The following is a 17,562-nucleotide window of genomic DNA, read 5'->3' on the forward strand; positions in this document are numbered from 1 at the left end:
TAACCTACAGGCACTCCAGACATTGCTTCTTGTCACTTCCCTAGCCTTCTCTCCTTTATTCCTTCATCTCAAAACTTCCCCTTACCTCACCCTCTTTATCTACACTTCCCTTCCCTTCATTTTAGTTACTTCATGCTATTTATTATTCTGTCAACCCTGGAACTTCATGTCACTTCACTCACCTTCATTTATTTTCAACTTTCTCTCACTTCACCTCAATCATCCCAGCTAACTTCAACCCTCACGCCCTGTCTCTCAAACTCACAAAGATTTCTCATATCCATCTGCTCACTCGTCTTACTATGCTCATCTCACGTCAAGCTTTATCTCACCTCAGCTCCATGATCAGTTTCCAAAGATCGTAGAGCTTTCAGATTCCTTGATATATATATATATATATATATATATATTTTTCCATAACTTAAAAATACATATAAAGTTACTCATCGACTTGTACTGTTTTCATTTTTTTTTTTTTTTTTTTTTTTTTGATTTTTAAATTTAACATTTCAGTTTACTCATCGACAGCTACATTTAAAATTTTCATACTCTTTCTCACTCTGAAATAGGATACAGCTCTCAGCAATTCACTTATCGTCTTTTAGATATCTAGTTTCATTTTGTTTCGGATGTATTAACTATATTTCACATCACTCACTCAAATTATTTCAACTCACACTTCTTCATCTATGGTTCCAGGACTCTAGATTTCAATTCTCTCTCTCTCTCTCTCTCTCTCTCTCTCTCTCTCTCTCTCTCTCTCTCTCTCATACACACACAAAGACAGCTTATATCAATTTCTTCACTCAGCAAACTCACCTAAGTAACCCTCACACTTTCTAACATTCCAGAGTTTCAGTTCCTTCTTCTATGTTCTAACTTATAAGCCCTTTTAACTAAACTTTCCTTAGCATATCACTAACTCTCCTTTCATTCCAGCTCACTTCATTTTTCTTATTCAATATTCTGATCATTTTAGGACATTGCTTCTTGTCACTTCCTTAGCCTTCTCTCCTTCATTCTTTCATCTCAAAACTTCCCCTTACCTCACCCTCTTTATCCACACTTCCCTTCCCTTCATTTTAGTCACTTCATGCTATTTACTGTTCTGTCAACCCTGGAACTTCATGTCACTTCACTCATTTTCAACTTAGTCTCATTCTTCTATAATTTTTGCTCGCAAACGATCCCACTTTTCTCAGACCACTTCCGCTCTCTGATTCACAGCTCCAGTTGTCGTAATGCTTCCAGATTTCCAGATTTTAACTTCCTCATAATTCTAGCTCACAACTGATCTCACTTTTCTCATCTCATATCTCTTCTCACCTCGGCTCACTTCTCTTCTCTGATCCATTTTTTCAGTCGTTGTAAGGCATTTTTCACTTTTAATTATTCTCGCGCACTTCTCTCATCTCAAATCTCGTCTGACACCGCTGGCTTGGCTCATCTCATCTCAAATCTCATCCCGTTTTGGCTCACTTTTCCTCCCTGATCCATAGTTCTATTTGTAAGGCTTCCCAATTTCATTCTTTTTTTCCTTCCCATTTTCTCTACTTTTCCTTCCCAATTCTCCTCTTTTTCCTTTCCAACTACTCTGTTTTTCTCTATTTTCCAACACAATTTTTCTCTATTTTCCTTCCAATTCCTCTCTTTATTTTTCTCTTTATTGTCCTCCCAATTCCTCTCTTTTATTTTTCTCTTTATTTTCCTTCCTAATTTCTCTTATTTTTCTATTTTCCTTCCCAATTCCTCTTTTATTTTTCTCTATTTTCCTTCTTAATTTCTCTTAATTTTTCTCTTTATTGTCCTCCCCATTTCCTCTCATTATTTTTCTCTATTTTCCTTCCTATTTTCTCAATTAATTTTTCTCTTTATATTCCTTCCCAATTCCTCTTTTTATTTTAATCTTTATTTTCCTTCCTAATTTCTCTCTCTATTTTCCTTCCCAATTCCTCTTTTTATTTTAATCTTTATTTTCCTTCTTCATTTCTCTCTTGTCTCTTTATTTTCCTTCCCAATGCCTCTCTATTTTTCCTTTCTAATTCTCAAACACTTGGGTGGGCGGTCTTCTTCATTAGGGTTTTGGAAAGAAGACTGAGCTCACATGGACAGAGAGAGAGAGAGAGAGAGAGAGAGAGAGGAAGTATGCAGAAAAAAAGAAAGGATATGAGGAAAGAGAGAATAGGACAGGGAATGCTTAAAGAAAACGAGACAGGCTAAAAATATAATCAAAGAAGTTACATTAGGGGAGACTCGTGTAGATCCCAGAGAGACCTACACATATAGACGAAAACGAAGAGGAAGGAAACAAGAAAAGACGTGGAGAAAGATAGAAAAAGATGGTAAAAGGTGGAAGAAAACGAGAGGCTAACCAACAAGTGAAGAAGTTATAATAGGGGAGGGACTCATGTAGATCACAGGCACAGAACTACCCTATGAAAGAAAAGTCTAAGAAAAAAAAAAAAAGTCATGAAGAAAAAGAAAGGGAGAAGAAAAACAGTCAATGCTTAGAGAAAACGAGAAGAATGAGGGAAAGAAAAAGGGTGGTCACAGCTTAGAGAAAATGGGATAGGGGAAAGAAAATAAGCAGAAAAACTCATGAAAAATAAGCAGAAAAACTCATGAAAAATAAGCAGAAAAACTCATGAAAAAACAAGGGAAAGAAAAAGGGTAGTCACTGCTTAGAGAAAACGAGAAGACAGAGGGAAAAAAACAGTTGTCAAAGCTGAGAGGGGAAAAAATAGTCACTGCTTAAAGAAAACGAGAAGGAAGAGGGAAGAAAAGAAAAAGGGCAGTCACACCTTTGAGAAAATGGGATAAGGTAAAAGGAAAATGGAGATAGCAACATCAGGGGGGACTCAGGTAGACCCCAGATAGAGGACCGCCGCTAGAGACACCACTCCTATTAGCCCCGTCCACCGTAGACTAGAGGCTGAGTTGCAGTAGGAGGAGTCACAGGAGCAGACCCGGCGGATGAGGACCCGGGTCGTGTAGGTCTCGCACGTGTTGGTCATGATGGTGTCGTTGGTGGCGCAGTTTCGGTGGAAGCTCTCGACCTCCTCTGAGGGGAAGAAAGGAGAGGGGTAGATTTTTGGGAGGAGTCCTAACACCTCTTCCTTAGCTATTTATTTGGCATATTGCGATTTTAATACTTGCTGGCATGTTTTTTTTTTTTTTTTTTTTTTTTTTACCTCGTTTTAATATGGATTGGAGGAAATAAGAGAATCATGAGCGTCATGCACGGAATGAGTCGCTAAGGAAAAGACGTTAAGGAATCGTCAAAACAGAAGTACGATCTATGGGCCACACAGGCAATTCTATCCCTTTTAGATGGTCCGGGCTTAATATTACGAGAGAGAGAGAGAGAGAGAGAGAGAGAGAGAGAGAGAGAGAGAGTAAAACATTTATACTAATCTGTTGACTACCACTACAAAATATATCAATATGATAAATAAAACTTAGTCCACAGAGAGAGAGAGAGAGAGAGAGAGAGAGAGAGAGAGAGAGAATCACCATGCATACGTAATGTGCTGCCAGCTTCAAGAACAGCACTTTACCTGAATAATCAAAGGGAGAAAATCAATGAAGGTTTATCAGTAATTTATCTGCATGAGCTAACATTATTATTATTTTTTATCAGTATTTCATTTATATATTTAATTTATCTCAGTACCTTTTCGTTATCTTTTTTATTGCAATTACTTTATAAAGTTTACTTTTCAGCTACATATATATATATATATATATATATATATATATATATATATATATATATATATATATATATATATATATATATATATATATATATATTTTAGAAATTCGTGGGATTTGTATTACGTACCTATTCTATGTATCTACTGTACAGCCAGACGCCTTAATCCCGTAAAGGGTGGCCACAAACAAATCGCCTCCATGTCGCCCTGTCCCCCGCCATTTCACTGCCCTTCTTCCAGCTCACACCCGCTCTCTCATTAACCTCTCCACCCCATCCCTTCATCTCATCCTCGGTCTTCCTCCATGTCGCCGTCCCATGCCATAACATTGCCCTTCCCCTGACTCACACTCCCCTCTCTCATATATCCCTGCACTCCATCCCTCCATCTCATCCTCGATCTTCCCCCATGTCTCCCTATCCACTGCCACTGCGCTGCCCTCCCCCCAGCTCTCACCCTCTCTCTCATATACATCTCCACTCCATCCCTCCATCTCATTCTGTCTCCGTCCATGTCGCCCTGTCCTCTGCCATTACGCTGCCCTCCCTCAACTCACCCTCCCCCCCCACTCTCATATATCTCTCCACTCCATCCCTCCATCTCATTCTAGGTCTCCTCTTTACTCTTTATTTCTTTCTCTCTCTCTCTCTCTCTCTCTCTCTCTAATTATGATAAAATTGTCCCTGAAACATTTTGTCAGAAATTCACTATATTTTAAGTAAAAGTTCCTGGTCATATTAACGCTTCCTGGTGCAGGTGAGGGCAAAAGTGGTCAGTTCTTGAAGTCACAGGTCAAGGAAGGTCGAGGTAGGTAAAGGCTGGTCAAGGTAGGTCAAGGAAGGCCAAGGCAGGTCAAGGTAAAACTTTCCAATATGTTGACACTGGACTGTTAAAGAGGTTGTAGTTCAGTTTTCTTGTTTTCGTAAATTTTCACCAATAAATCTGAAAGTTTATTTTCCTACTTACACACACACACACACACACACACACACACACACACACACACACACACACACACACAAGACATGTGTGTGTGACCTGTATTATACTCGTATATGTATCATGTATGTATCCTCTCCACATTCCTTGTATGCATCTAGTCTGTTATAATAGCCAAGTATATGTATGGACGTATGTATGTCTGTATGTATGTGTGTGTACGTCTTGCATCACACATGTATCATCTATGTATCATGTATGTATCCTCCTTGTATCCAGTAACAACAGTCCTCGGTGCGGGTGTATGTATGTGCTTACGTATGTATGTATGTATGTACGTACGTATGTACGTATGTATGCATCCGTGTAAGTATAGCCTTCCCAGCGGTCTCAGTCCATTACCCTAATATGCTCAGCGTGATATACCCCACGCTAGGGACACAGCCTACAGACACTGATATACTAACATACACTGATATACTAACCTACTTACGCTGATATACTAACATACACTGATATACTAACCTACTTACGCTGATATACTAACATACTAACTTACTCTGATATACTAATCTGGTTACTTGCTTACTCTGATGCATTAACCTACTTACGCCCACACTTGTTTGTTTGCTTGCTTGGAGATATGCTTACCCTGAAGCTATTTACTTTTATATACTTACATACTTACAGTGATATACTAACATACTTCCTCTGATATACTAACATACTTACCTCCTCTGATATACTAACATACTTTCTCCCTGGCTTATTGGTCTACTTATGAGAAAGCATACTTACTCTGAACCTAATTACTTACTTTGGTGTACCGGTACTGACCTACTTACCCTGATATACACTACATACTTACTTACCCTGATATACTAAACTACAGACGCTGATATACTAACATACTTACGTACTTTCATATACTAACCTACTTAATCCCTGGCTTGTTGGTCTACTTACGAGAAGGCATACTTAGCCTACTCTGAACCTACTTCCTTACTCTAATATACTAACATACTTTCTCTGATATATTAACATACTGATATACTTACCTACTTACACTGATATACTAACCTACTTACTATGAAATACTAACATACTTACTGATATACTTACACTGACATACCAACCTACTTACTCTGATACACTAACCTACTTAAACTGATATACTAACCTACTGGTTCTGATATACTAACATACTTACTTACTGATATACTAACATACTTATTTACTGATATACTTACCTACTTACACTGATATACTAACCTACTTACCCTGATATACTAACCTACTTAAACTGATATACTAACCTACTTACTCTGATATAGTAGCTTACTTACATAGTAAAACTAACATACATCCAGACTTACTTACTGCCACACACTGATCTACTTACACAGTGGCCTACTTACACCAATATACTCATTGACTTACTCGGAGGCTTGTGTGTCTACTTACCAGAGGGCCTACCTACTCCAACACACTAACCCATTTCGAGACCTACTTACAATACTTGCCAATATACTTAAGCTTACTAACGTATCCACTCTAGGTTGTTCTTCATTCTCAGTACTTACTTGTAGACCTTCTTACATATGTTATATTTATTCGTAAGTATTTCCCTTACCTACTAACCTGCTTCACCATCATCATCATCATCACCAATTCACCATCACCATCACCAACACCATCATCATCACCATCACCACCACCATCATCATCACCACCATCATCATCACTATCACGATCACCGTCATCATCATCATCATCATCATCAACATTCTAAACAGGACGAAAGCCTCTCATTTTTCTCCACTCTGACCTATTAGCTGTTAGCCTGTTCCATCCAATCCCAGCAAATCTGCAAAAACATCTCCCCATCTCATCCTTTGCTTGCCTTTTCCTCTCACTCCATCTCTCAAACTTGTTCTCTGTCTGCCCCTTTCTCTCACTCCATCTGTCCGTCTTGTTCTGTCTGTCTGCCTCTTCCTGTCACTCCATCTCTCCATCTTGTTCTCTGTCTGCCTCTTTCTCTCACTCCATCTGTCCGTCTTGTTCTCTGTCTGCCTCTTCCTGTCACTCCATCATTCCATCTTATTCTCTGTCTGCCTCTTCCTCTCACTCCATCTCTCAAATTTGTTCTGTATGCCTCTTTCCTCACTCCATCTCTCGATCTTGTTCTCTGTCTACCTCTTCCAGTCACTCCATTTCTCCATCTTGTCCCCTGTCTGCCTCTTCCTCTCACTCCATCTCTCCATCTTGTTCTGTCTGCCTCTTTCTCCATCTCTTCATCTTGTTCTCTGTCTGCCTCTTACTCTCACTCTATCTCTCCATTTTGTTCTCTGCCTCTTCCTCTCTCTCCATCTCTCCATCTTGTTCTCTGTCTTCCCTTTCCTCTCACACCATCTCACATTCTTTGTCTGCCTCTTCCTCTTACTTCATCCCTCCATCTTGTTCTCTGTCTGCCTCTTCCTCTCACTCCATCTCTGGGCTGCCACTCAGTTACCCTGGCTGTCCATCTGTTATCTGTTCTACGAAGGACGTGACCTGCCCACATCCATTTATGCTTTTGGATTGTACTGATTATATTCTCTACCCTCCTCTATTCCCGTATCCACGAAGCTCTCTCTTTATCTCTCCATTTGATCCCTTATATAACCCTTCCCTTTCCCCTCTAGGAACCCTCCCTCTTCCCCTCTTAGAACCCTCCCTCTTTCCCTCTTAGAACCCTCCCTCTTCCCCTCTTAGAACCCTCCCTCTTCCCCTCTTAGAACCCTCCCTCTTCCCCTCTCAGAACCCCCCCTCTTCCATCTTAGAACCGTCCATCTTCCCCTCTTAGAACCCTCCCTCTTGCCCTCTTAAAACTCTCCCTCTTGCCCTCTTAGAACTCTCCCTCTTGCCCTCTTAGAACCCTTCCTCTTCCCCTCTTCGAACCCTCCCTCTTGCCCTCTTAGAACCCTTCCTCTTCCCCTCTTTGAACCCTCCCTCTTCCCCCCTTAGAACCCTCCCTCTTCCCCTCTTAGAACCCTCCCTCTTCCCCTCTTAGAACCCTCCCTCTTCCCCTCTTAGAACCCTCCCTCTTCCCCTCTTAGAACCCTCCCTCTTCCCCTCTTACCACTCTTAAATTAATTCTTTCTCCTTAACCAAAATGAAAAAATGAAAAAAAAAAAAAAGTATTCAAACTGAGGGCTTTAAAATCTCAAACTACTGTGGTAAAAGACGAATTGGAAAGTTTCAATACTTTATCCATGAGGTGTAATAAAGGTGAATTTGTTACCTTTACTCATTCATCATTTATTAAAGATTATTTTTTTGGAGTATTATAATTCTTGTTCTCCTTTTTTGTCATCACCATCATCATCATCCTCGTCATCACCATCATCATCGTTCTTCATCATCATCAATACTTCTTATTCTTATTCTTATTATTGGTAATAGTAGCAGTAGAAGCTACAGCAGCAGCAGAAGTAATAGTAGTAGCAGTAGTAGTGCTAGTAGTTGTAATAATAATAATAATAATAATAATAATAATAATAATAATAACAACAACAGTAGTAGTAGTAGTAGTAGTAGTAGTAGTAGTAGTAGCAGCAGTAGTAGTAGTAGTAATAGTAGTAGAAGCACCAATACTAGCAGTAATAGTAATTGCAGCAACAGAAGCAAAAACAGTATTACCATTATTATTACTATTATTATTATTATTATTATTATTATTATTATTATTAACCACATAGTCTTCAATAACCAACTTTTACCCTATAATAAATATTACAGAACTAAAAACCAAATCCAGACCACTTCACCATTTGTCGAGCGGCATGTAAGAGAGGAAAATTTATGCCCACTGCTCTTTCACGAATTTTTAAAGTTTTTCAATACACCATAAACTTGAAGCGAGAGTGGTTAATTACACTCATAACTCGAAAAAGGCCTCCCAAGAGAGAGAGAGAGAGAGAGAGAGAGAGAGAGAGAGAGAGTGTGTTTTATTTTGTGTGAGAGAGGGAGAGAGATGTAAACAGAATGGGGATAATGAATTGATATGAAGCATCTTGAGAGAGAGAGAGAGAGAGAGAGAGAGAGAGAGAGAGAGAGAGAGAGTTCACTGTCTCATCCGGTCTCATATATGGTTAAGAAACTCCCAATGAATATCAGCCAAGCTATATGAAGTTTAACTATCTATCCATCTATCTATCCATCTTTCTGTCAATCTGTCCATCTGTCTATCTATCTATCGAGAATCCAGTGTGTGAGTAAATTAGAGCTAGCTTACACTCTCACCATTAATATCGTAGACGGTCACCGATTGAGAGAGAGAGAGAGAGAGAGAGAGAGAGAGAGAGAGAGAGAGAGAGAGAGAGAGAGAGAGAGAGAATTCAGTGTGTGAGAAATTAGAGCTAGCTTACACTCTCACCATTAATATCGTAGACGGTCACCGATTGAGAGAGAGAGAGAGAGAGAGAGAGAGAGAGAGAGAATCCAGTGTGTGAGAAATTAGAGCTAGCTTACACTCTCACCATTAATATCGTAGACGGTCACCGATTGAGAGAGAGAGAGAGACAGACAGAGAGACAGAGACAGAGAGAATCCAGCGTGAGAGAAATTAGAGCTAGCTTACACTCTCACCATTAATATCGTAGACGGTCACCGATTCAGAGAGAGAGAGAGAGAGAGAATCCAGTGTGAGAGAAATTAGAGCTAGCTTCCACTCTCACCATTAATATCGTAGACGGTCACCGATTGAGAGAGATAGAGAGAGAGAGAGAGAGAGAGAGAGAGAGAGGGAGAGAGAAATTAGAGCTAGCTTCCACTCTCACCATTAATATCGTAGACGGTCACCGATTGAGAGAGAGAGAGAGAGAGAGAGAGAGAGAGAGAGAGAATCCAGTGTGTGAGAAATTAGAGCTAGCTTACACTCTCACCATTAATATCGTAGACGGTCACCGATTGAGAGAGAGAGAGAGACAGACAGAGAGACAGAGACAGAGAGAATCCAGCGTGAGAGAAATTAGAGCTAGCTTACACTCTCACCATTAATATCGTAGACGGTCACCGATTCAGAGAGAGAGAGAGAGAGAGAATCCAGTGTGAGAGAAATTAGAGCTAGCTTCCACTCTCACCATTAATATCGTAGACGGTCACCGATTGAGAGAGAGAGAGAGAGAGAGAGAGAGAGAGAGAGAGAGAGAGGGAGAGAGAAATTAGAGCTAGCTTCCACTCTCACCATTAATATCGTAGACGGTCACCGATTCACAGCCCAAGTCGCAGGATCCGGACTCGATCTGCTCCTCAGTGAAGTTGGCGTCCATGCAGCCGTCTATCCTCGAGCTGTTGCTTCGAGGAGAGTAGCTGCAGAGGAAACACTCCACGCTGAGGCCTGGAGGGGCAGGAAAACGAGGAACATGAGGCCTGGACGGGCAGGAAAACGAGGAACATCAGCTAGGAAAACGGGGAAGGGAAATTGAGTACGAAATCAGGAAAAATGTGATGATGATGATGATGATGATGATGGTGGTGATGATGATGATGATGATGGTGATGATGATGATGATGGTGATGGTGATTTGTGGAGAGTAGCTGCAGAGGAAACACTCCACGCTGAGCCTGGAGGGGCAGGAAAATTAGGAAAATCAGGCAGGAAAATTGGGTAAGAACACTGAGAAGGAAATCAGGAAAAATTTGATGACGATGATTATTTGGGGTAAGTTGCTGCAGAAGAAACACTCCACGCTGAGGCCTGAGTGGGAGGGAAATCAGGAAAATCTGGTAGGAAAAATGGGGGACGAAATCAGGAAAACATGGTAAGAAAAATTGGGTAGGAAATCAGGAAAATATGGTATGAAAGTTGGGTAGGAAATCAGGAAAATATGGCAGGAATATTGGGTACGAAATCAGGAAAATATGGCAAGAATATTGGGAAGGAAATCAGGAAAATATGGTAATAAAATTGGGTAGGATATCAGGAAAATATGGTAAGAAAAATAGGTAGGAAAACATGAAAATAAGGTAAGAAAATTGGGTAGGAAATCAGGAAAAATGTGGTGGTGGTGGTGATGATGATGGTTCGAGGAAAGAAGCTGCAGAGGAAACAGTTCACGCTGAAGCCTGAAAAGGGAGGAAAACGAGGCAGGAAAGTCAGGAAAGGTGATGATAATGATGATGATGATGATGGTGGTGATGATGATGATGATGATGAACTGCCGCTTCGTATCACAACACACACACACACACACACACACACACACACGCACACGATTCCCCCCCCAAACACCACACACATTTCCCCCCAAACACCACACACATTTCCCCCCATCCCCCACCCACACCCACTCTCCCCCACCCCACCCCCACCCTAACCCCCACTCTTATCCCTCCACTTCCACATCCCCCTCCCTATCCCCTCATCCCAATCTCACACAATATAAAAACTGCCTTCGTCTAAACAGCAGCCTCACCCCTTGCCCAGATAATCACAAGGCTCAGTGTAAATGCAAACTGCTGGTCGAGAAAGCCGGGCCCTTTACTTCGTTGCAAAGGACAAAGGAAGGAATTAAGCGCCTGCCAGAGAAAAGGAGATTCCGCCTTCTGCAACACACGCAAGGCTCTGCAACACGCGCCATGGTTGCACGGGTTTATTTCTCCTTAGAGCTTGGGGCTTAAAAGCGAAGGTTAGAGTAATTTAGAATAATTGAAGTTAAACGTACACAATAATAAACACCTTGATTTACTGCACGGCATGTCTGGTGGTGGAGTGGGAGCCTTCTCGCGGTGCCACACATATGACTATAGTTCTTTCACACTAACCTGGCCCAGAGTTCCGTCCTATCGTAGCTTATTTTACGGAAGTCAAAGGTTGGAAAAGACAAAAATACGACTCTACATCCATTCCACAAAACATCTTCGTGACTAGCATCATAATCCAGTGTTAAAGCGTTGTTAAAATATGGAATTCAAGATAGAGGGCAATTTCTGGCCAAGTTAGAGTAAAACGAGTACAGTTGGCTCTGCTGCTTGGTTAAAAACATATCTCCCCTCCCCCTCTCCATGCCCACTGACAGGAGGATGGTGGATTGCAAGAGGAAGGGGACTTAAGCCTGCAGTCCACCGGGTTCACGCTCAGATAAGCCTGGGATTACAGCTACTACAACTGCCAGGATTGGGGGATTATACGCAGGGTTAAGTATATTCTAATTTGTTCAGATTAATTTAGCTACTTAAGCACGGTGGCGCGTCTCCTTAGTTACTAATTCTTGCTGTTGTTAGACGGTAAGATCCATGTAATAAAGAATTACCGAAACCTATATATAATTCGGTGATTCGCTGGGACTGGATGAAAAATGTGGGAGAGGCCTTTGTTCTGCATTAGTCTGACTCACCCTAATGATGATGATGATGATGATGATGAGGAGGAGGAGGAGGATGACGTTCATTTTCTTGTGCTACTAAAAGACGATTTTCGGAGTAATTGTCCAGAGGAGTTTTAAAGGAGCTTCGTACGGCTCTGTGTGTGTGTGTGTGTGTGTGTGTGTGTGTGTGTGTGTGTGTGTGTAAAAGGCAGGCAATACTGCGTGTAAGCTTTGTGTGTGCATGTTTAAAGGGACCTCAGTACTGTGTGTGTGTGTGTGTGTGTGTGTGTGTGTGTGTGTGTGTGTGTGTGTGTGTGTGTGTGTGTGTGTGTGTGTGTGTCTGAGTCAGTCTGTACGTGTGTGTGCTCGCTTGTCTCTGTGTGCGTGTACTAGGGCAAAATGCAGATTAGTTGAGAGTTGCAAATGTCAATCATCCGCTTCGGTTCTTTGCAACGCGGGGTTACAAGCAAGAAGGCAAACAATTAAGTCACTGAATATATTTGGCTGCTTGATTATGTGACGTGTGTGTGTGTGTGTGTGTGTGTGTGTGTGTGTGTGTGTGTGTGTGTGTGTGTGTGTGTGTTGAGAGAGAGGGAGAAAAGAAAGTGGGTCTTCTTTCACTTAATTTGGGTTAAACAGAATGAGAGAGAGAGAGAGAGAGAGAGAGAGAGAGAGAGAGAGAGAGAGAGAGAGAGAGAAACTCACACCCAAGGTACAAATGTAGACAAAAAAGGTCACCTAATATTTCACCTCTTCTATTTCAAACTTTCCTCTGCTGGCTATTGTTGCTAAGCTGCGAGAGGCTTGGTATAATTCTCGGCCCATATATACCAGTAAAACGCCTTTGTCGGCGAGGTACGAGCAGGACATTTAAATCCAAAAACACTGAAGTTCGCCTTACACCCCGAGGATGCCTATAGTATATTGATGGCTGTCTACCTACCAAGTTCATGCTTTTACGACAAACTGTCTGGCCTGTGGCCCTCTTCTGAAGATTTTCCATATGCTGCACTTAGCGCGTTTCACGAGCCACGTGTGTTTTTGACAGATGAAACCTGTCAACAACAAATCCTAAAGAACTGGGCTATCATATGGTGCAAACCACGCAGTGATCGGCCCTGTGACGCTGAGTTATAAGCTTCTCAAAAGCGTTACGGTCAGGCAGGGTCGGGTCGGGCCGGGATTGGCCTGGCCAGGCCGGCCTGGGTTGGGCCAGGCCGGGTTGGGCCTCTCACGTGTGAGAAAGGCCACTACTTGATGAGAGACTCGGAAGGGCTTCGCCCTCGCTTGTAATAAAAGTACACCTATTTTCACCTCTACTTGACCCTTTCCTCTGCTGGCAAGGATGAGACAGACATTGCTGAGATGTCATCATTAGGTTACAGAGGAGTCAAAACAAAGGCTTATATGGTAGCAGGCCGATGTAAGGTCATGTTCATTATCCTTGCCTTGTCCTCGATGTCCTCTGGGCTGTTGGGAAAATGGATCTGGCACGGACTGCAGGAGAACTTATGACAGGTGGGAGTGGCAAGGCTAAGGCTGCCCAGGGTTGTATCCAAATTCGTCAATGGGAATGCTTCATACAAAAATACACGAAAATACAAACACACACACACACACATACACACACACACACACACACACACACACACACACACACACACACACACACAGCAGTAACAAACATAGCTCCTTCAAATACACTCAGAGCAGCGGGAGACGCATTATAAATAGAGGTGAACGGTGGCATCGTGAAACTTTTACTGTCTGCACACGATTTTATCCACACACAGAAACAAAATGAAAGAAAGAAAGAAAATGTAGCTAATTTAAACAAGATCATAGCAGTGGGGAACGTACAACAAACAGAGGTGACATCGTTATTGCACTGGACACCATCAAAAAAAATTATACTTATTATAAATTCGTCTGGTGGTATTAAAAAAAGGACAAAAAATGCAGGAAAATCGCATAAAACTCGGAAAGACGGGGAACGTACGACATAAAGGGGTGAGGTGATATAGTTAATGCACTGGACACCGTAAAAAAAAAAAAAAAAATCTGGCAAAATATATTCGTTTGGTGATATAAATAAACCAAAAGCGAGAAAAAAGCAACACAATCACATAAACCTCAGAAAGACAGGGAACATACGATATAACAGAGGCGAGAGGTGGCATCGTAAAGAACAGGACATCATCAAAAAAATATTCTAGTTATAATAAATTCGTCGGGTGATATAAAAAAGAGCATAAAAACGAGATAAAATACAGGAAAATCACATAAAACTCATAAAGACGGGGGAACGTGGTGGTGGTGGTAGTGCTGGTGGAGGTGGTAGTGATGGTGGTGGTGGTGGTGGTGATGACGGTAACAACTTTCCACGGGCTCACTTCACACACACACATACACATACACACACACACATACACATACACATACACATACACCACACACACACACACACACACACACACACACACACACACACACACACTGCCATTCATTATTCAGCAGGCCTCAGTTATTCACACTCGGATTAATCTCCTTCTTTACCGAACTTGAATAATTACTAAGATGCTGATGAATACTAGGATAATACTTAGGCCCGTATTCCCTAACACCTTTTCCTAGGCGATCGGGTTTGCTTAATACATCTTACTCACCTCTTTTGAGGAAACTCCCATACATCTTTTTCCTAAGAGATTTATTTTGCTTATTACACATTACTGTCCTCTTCTGTGTTAAATAAATCCTTCCAATATCGTCATACTCTGCATAAACCTATAAAAGGATATTAACCAGTCATATCCAAAAATAAATCGATAAGGAAAAGGTGTTAGGGAGCCTCCTTACCCGACGAAAATACGGGTCTTCGTCCTCTCATGCTAGCCTACTCGAGCAACCTATTCCCGCTAAAGCCAGACGATTTTATTCAGCTAAGAGAGAGAGAGAGAGAGAGAGAGAGAGAGAGAGAGAGAGAGAGAGAGAGAGACTACCTTTGCTCTTCCTACTCCATTACTCTCAGACTCTTTGGGATTCCAATCTGTGCCCGGAACACCTCGGGCTGGTGCATGATTGATGACTACAACGTGGTGATTTGCTCTCTCTCTCTCTCCCTCTCTCTCTCTAGTTTCTTCCTTAAATATGTCTTCAAATTACTTTAAATCTCTCCTCTCTCTCTCTCTCTCTCTCTCTCTCTCTCTCTCTCTCTCTCTCACACACACACACACACACCTGCGTCCAAGAACCAGGGTAATGGGAGGAACGTGAGCTGGTCTTGTGTTTGTTCTGGATTTAGTTATTGTTGTTGTTGTTGGGGGAGTTTGGGAAATAACACTCAAGTACTTAACAAGACCTATTTTAAGGGGATATGCTTTCCTGGTCCTACCCCCACCTCACCCCCACCCCCTACCTCCCCCCACCCTACCCTTCCCTACCATACCCTACCCCATCCCACCCCGACACTTTCATTCTTGCAATTATATCGACATCAAAACACCCTCACCTGTGTGGGGCTCGAACCCACCTCGGATCCGTAGTTCTAAAAGATGTATGGCCGTCACGTAATTATGACTCTTTTTCTGTCACACACACACACACACACACACACACACACACACACACACACCTATGCTCTCTGGTCTTTTAAATCCAGTGTGTCCAGGCGTCTCGAAATGTACGGAGCTTGAATTTGTCTATCTGGTTATTACGTTTATCTTTTCTTCTTGGAGCGAACAATCTTGCGAGTTTGTGGCCTTTGGTTCCTTCTTCCATTAAAACAGTCTGGAATAAATTGGCTCTCTGGTTAGTTTTTTTGGGTGGAGGGGGAATCCTCCTGGCAGGCCTTTGGTTCCTTCTTCCTTGATTTTAAAAAATCTGGAATACCTGACTTCCAAATCGATAAATTCTAAAATAAACAAGATGCGGTGCCAAGGCTCAGCAAACCCATCCCCGGCAGTCATTTTAGTGCTGACGTATAAACAACAGGATATCTAGTCAAAGATGTCACATATCAAATTTGGAATAAATCGGGTGAAAATTGACGATTTTATGTCCATTTGAAATTTTAGGCCCGACCCAAGTGACACTGACCCTCCCTATCGCTAACTGGGGGGTGACCCCCCTGATATAATAAGGCAAGTTATAGGATGCAGATTTGAAAGATGCTTCTTTAGGTTTTGATGTCATGTCGATATAACAGATTTGAAAGTAGTTATGACGAAAAACGCATTTTTTACGTTGTTTTTTACATTCTTTGGCCCTACAGTCTGGGCCTTGGCCCAATTTGGCCCAAAATTTAATCAGGTGATCAGAGAGTCATAGCCCATCACCACTGTAATTTTAGTCACAATCGCACCAATAGTTCTCGCGTAAAGTTGCTACCAGCCACACAGATAGACCGAGAGACTAACATACAAACAGACAAACCGAGTGAAAACAATACCCGTCCCTGAGCCCCTCCGGGGCGGACACGGGTAATGAAAATCGCCTGGGCAAAGAAAGAAAAAAGTTATTACAAATTATTACATACGCCACGAAAAGCCAGGGAATAAAAAATAAAAATCGTTCTTACCAATTTGAATATTTTTGAGCCTCCATGATTTTTTTTTTTACGTTTTTGAGGCAGTGAAAGAAAACTGTTGAATCATGCTGTGTGTGTGTGTGTGTGTGTGTGTGTGTGTGTATATATATATATATATATATATATATATATATATATATATATATATATATATATATATATATATATATATATTCTCTTTCTTCAAGACTTCGACATTGGTAATAAGGTCCATACAGTGGGTGAAAATTTTATGGAAACTTAGGGGTGTGAAAATTGGAGAGAGAGAGAGAGAGAGAGAGAGAGAGAGTGAGTCACAGAAACCTAGTTCTTCTTTTCCTTTTTCTTCTTCTTTACTTACCCGGCGTTAGTAGCAGTGCCAGTGTGACCAGCAGGGTAGAAAGGGCCGCCCACAGCCACCGACCCGCCATCACAGCCTGTCCGGAGAAGGCGAAGAAAAAGAAATGTAATGTCCTCTTCGCAAAACAGCGTGAGCGAAAGTAAAAGCAAAAACAAAAATAAAAATCGATGGAGGAAGTTTAAGGAAGAATTGTACCTGTTAGATGTGGTTAGCCTGTATTTCATATATTTGTAGTGTGTGTGTGTGTGTGTGTGTGTGTGTGTGTGTGTGTGTGTGTGTGTGTGTGTGTGTGTGTGTGTGTGTGTGTGTGGATAAATATTTTGAGATAATCCTTATCATTGCTATACTTCTATACTATTTCTACTTTAACTTGACCTAAAACTGCCATCCATCCATCTTTCGCTACGTTAAATCGCAACATTAGAATATGATGCTAGTCACGAAGAAGTGCTATGGAAAGGATGTAGAACGGTATCAATGTCCTTTTCAAGCCAGTGATCTTCGTGATATAAGCCGCAAAAGGACGAAAATCTGGACCAATTAAGGTGAAAGGAGTATAGCGGAGAGAGAGAGAGAGAGAGAGAGAGAGAGAGAGAGAGAGAGAGAGAGAGAGAGAGAGAGAGAGAGAGAGAG

The 17,562-nt window shown here is 41.5% G+C and overlaps 1 protein-coding gene across 1 annotated transcript; it reads right to left on the reverse strand.

The window, feature by feature from the left end:
- Positions 1 to 2,858: 2,858 nt before the first annotated feature.
- On the reverse strand, positions 2,859 to 16,999 carry LOC145418794 (uncharacterized). Its single transcript, XM_080287125.1, has 3 exons — positions 16,930 to 16,999; positions 9,883 to 10,035; positions 2,859 to 3,061 (listed from the first exon to the last, which is right to left on the reverse strand). The coding sequence occupies exons 1-3, from the start codon at positions 16,997 to 16,999 to the stop codon at positions 2,859 to 2,861; spliced, it is 426 nt and encodes a 141-aa protein (XP_080143251.1).
- Positions 17,000 to 17,562: the final 563 nt, after the last annotated feature.

This window comes from Coenobita brevimanus, chromosome 116 (assembly GCF_032717465.1).
Source record: "Coenobita brevimanus isolate Jiangsu-jjx chromosome 116, ASM3271746v2, whole genome shotgun sequence".
In the NCBI taxonomy this organism is placed as follows: domain Eukaryota; kingdom Metazoa; phylum Arthropoda; class Malacostraca; order Decapoda; family Coenobitidae; genus Coenobita; species Coenobita brevimanus.

Coding starts and splice junctions, on each gene's coding strand:
- LOC145418794 (XM_080287125.1), bottom strand. CDS start 16,999: ATGGCGGGTCGGTGGCTGTGGGCGGCCCTTTCTACCCTGCTGGTCACA. Junction 10,036..16,929: donor GGCACTGCTACTAACGCCGG/GTAAGTAAAGAA, acceptor CTGCCCCTCCAG/GCCTCAGCGTGGAGTGTTTC. Junction 3,062..9,882: donor GACCGTCTACGATATTAATG/GTGAGAGTGGAA, acceptor TCTTCCCCTCAG/AGGAGGTCGAGAGCTTCCAC.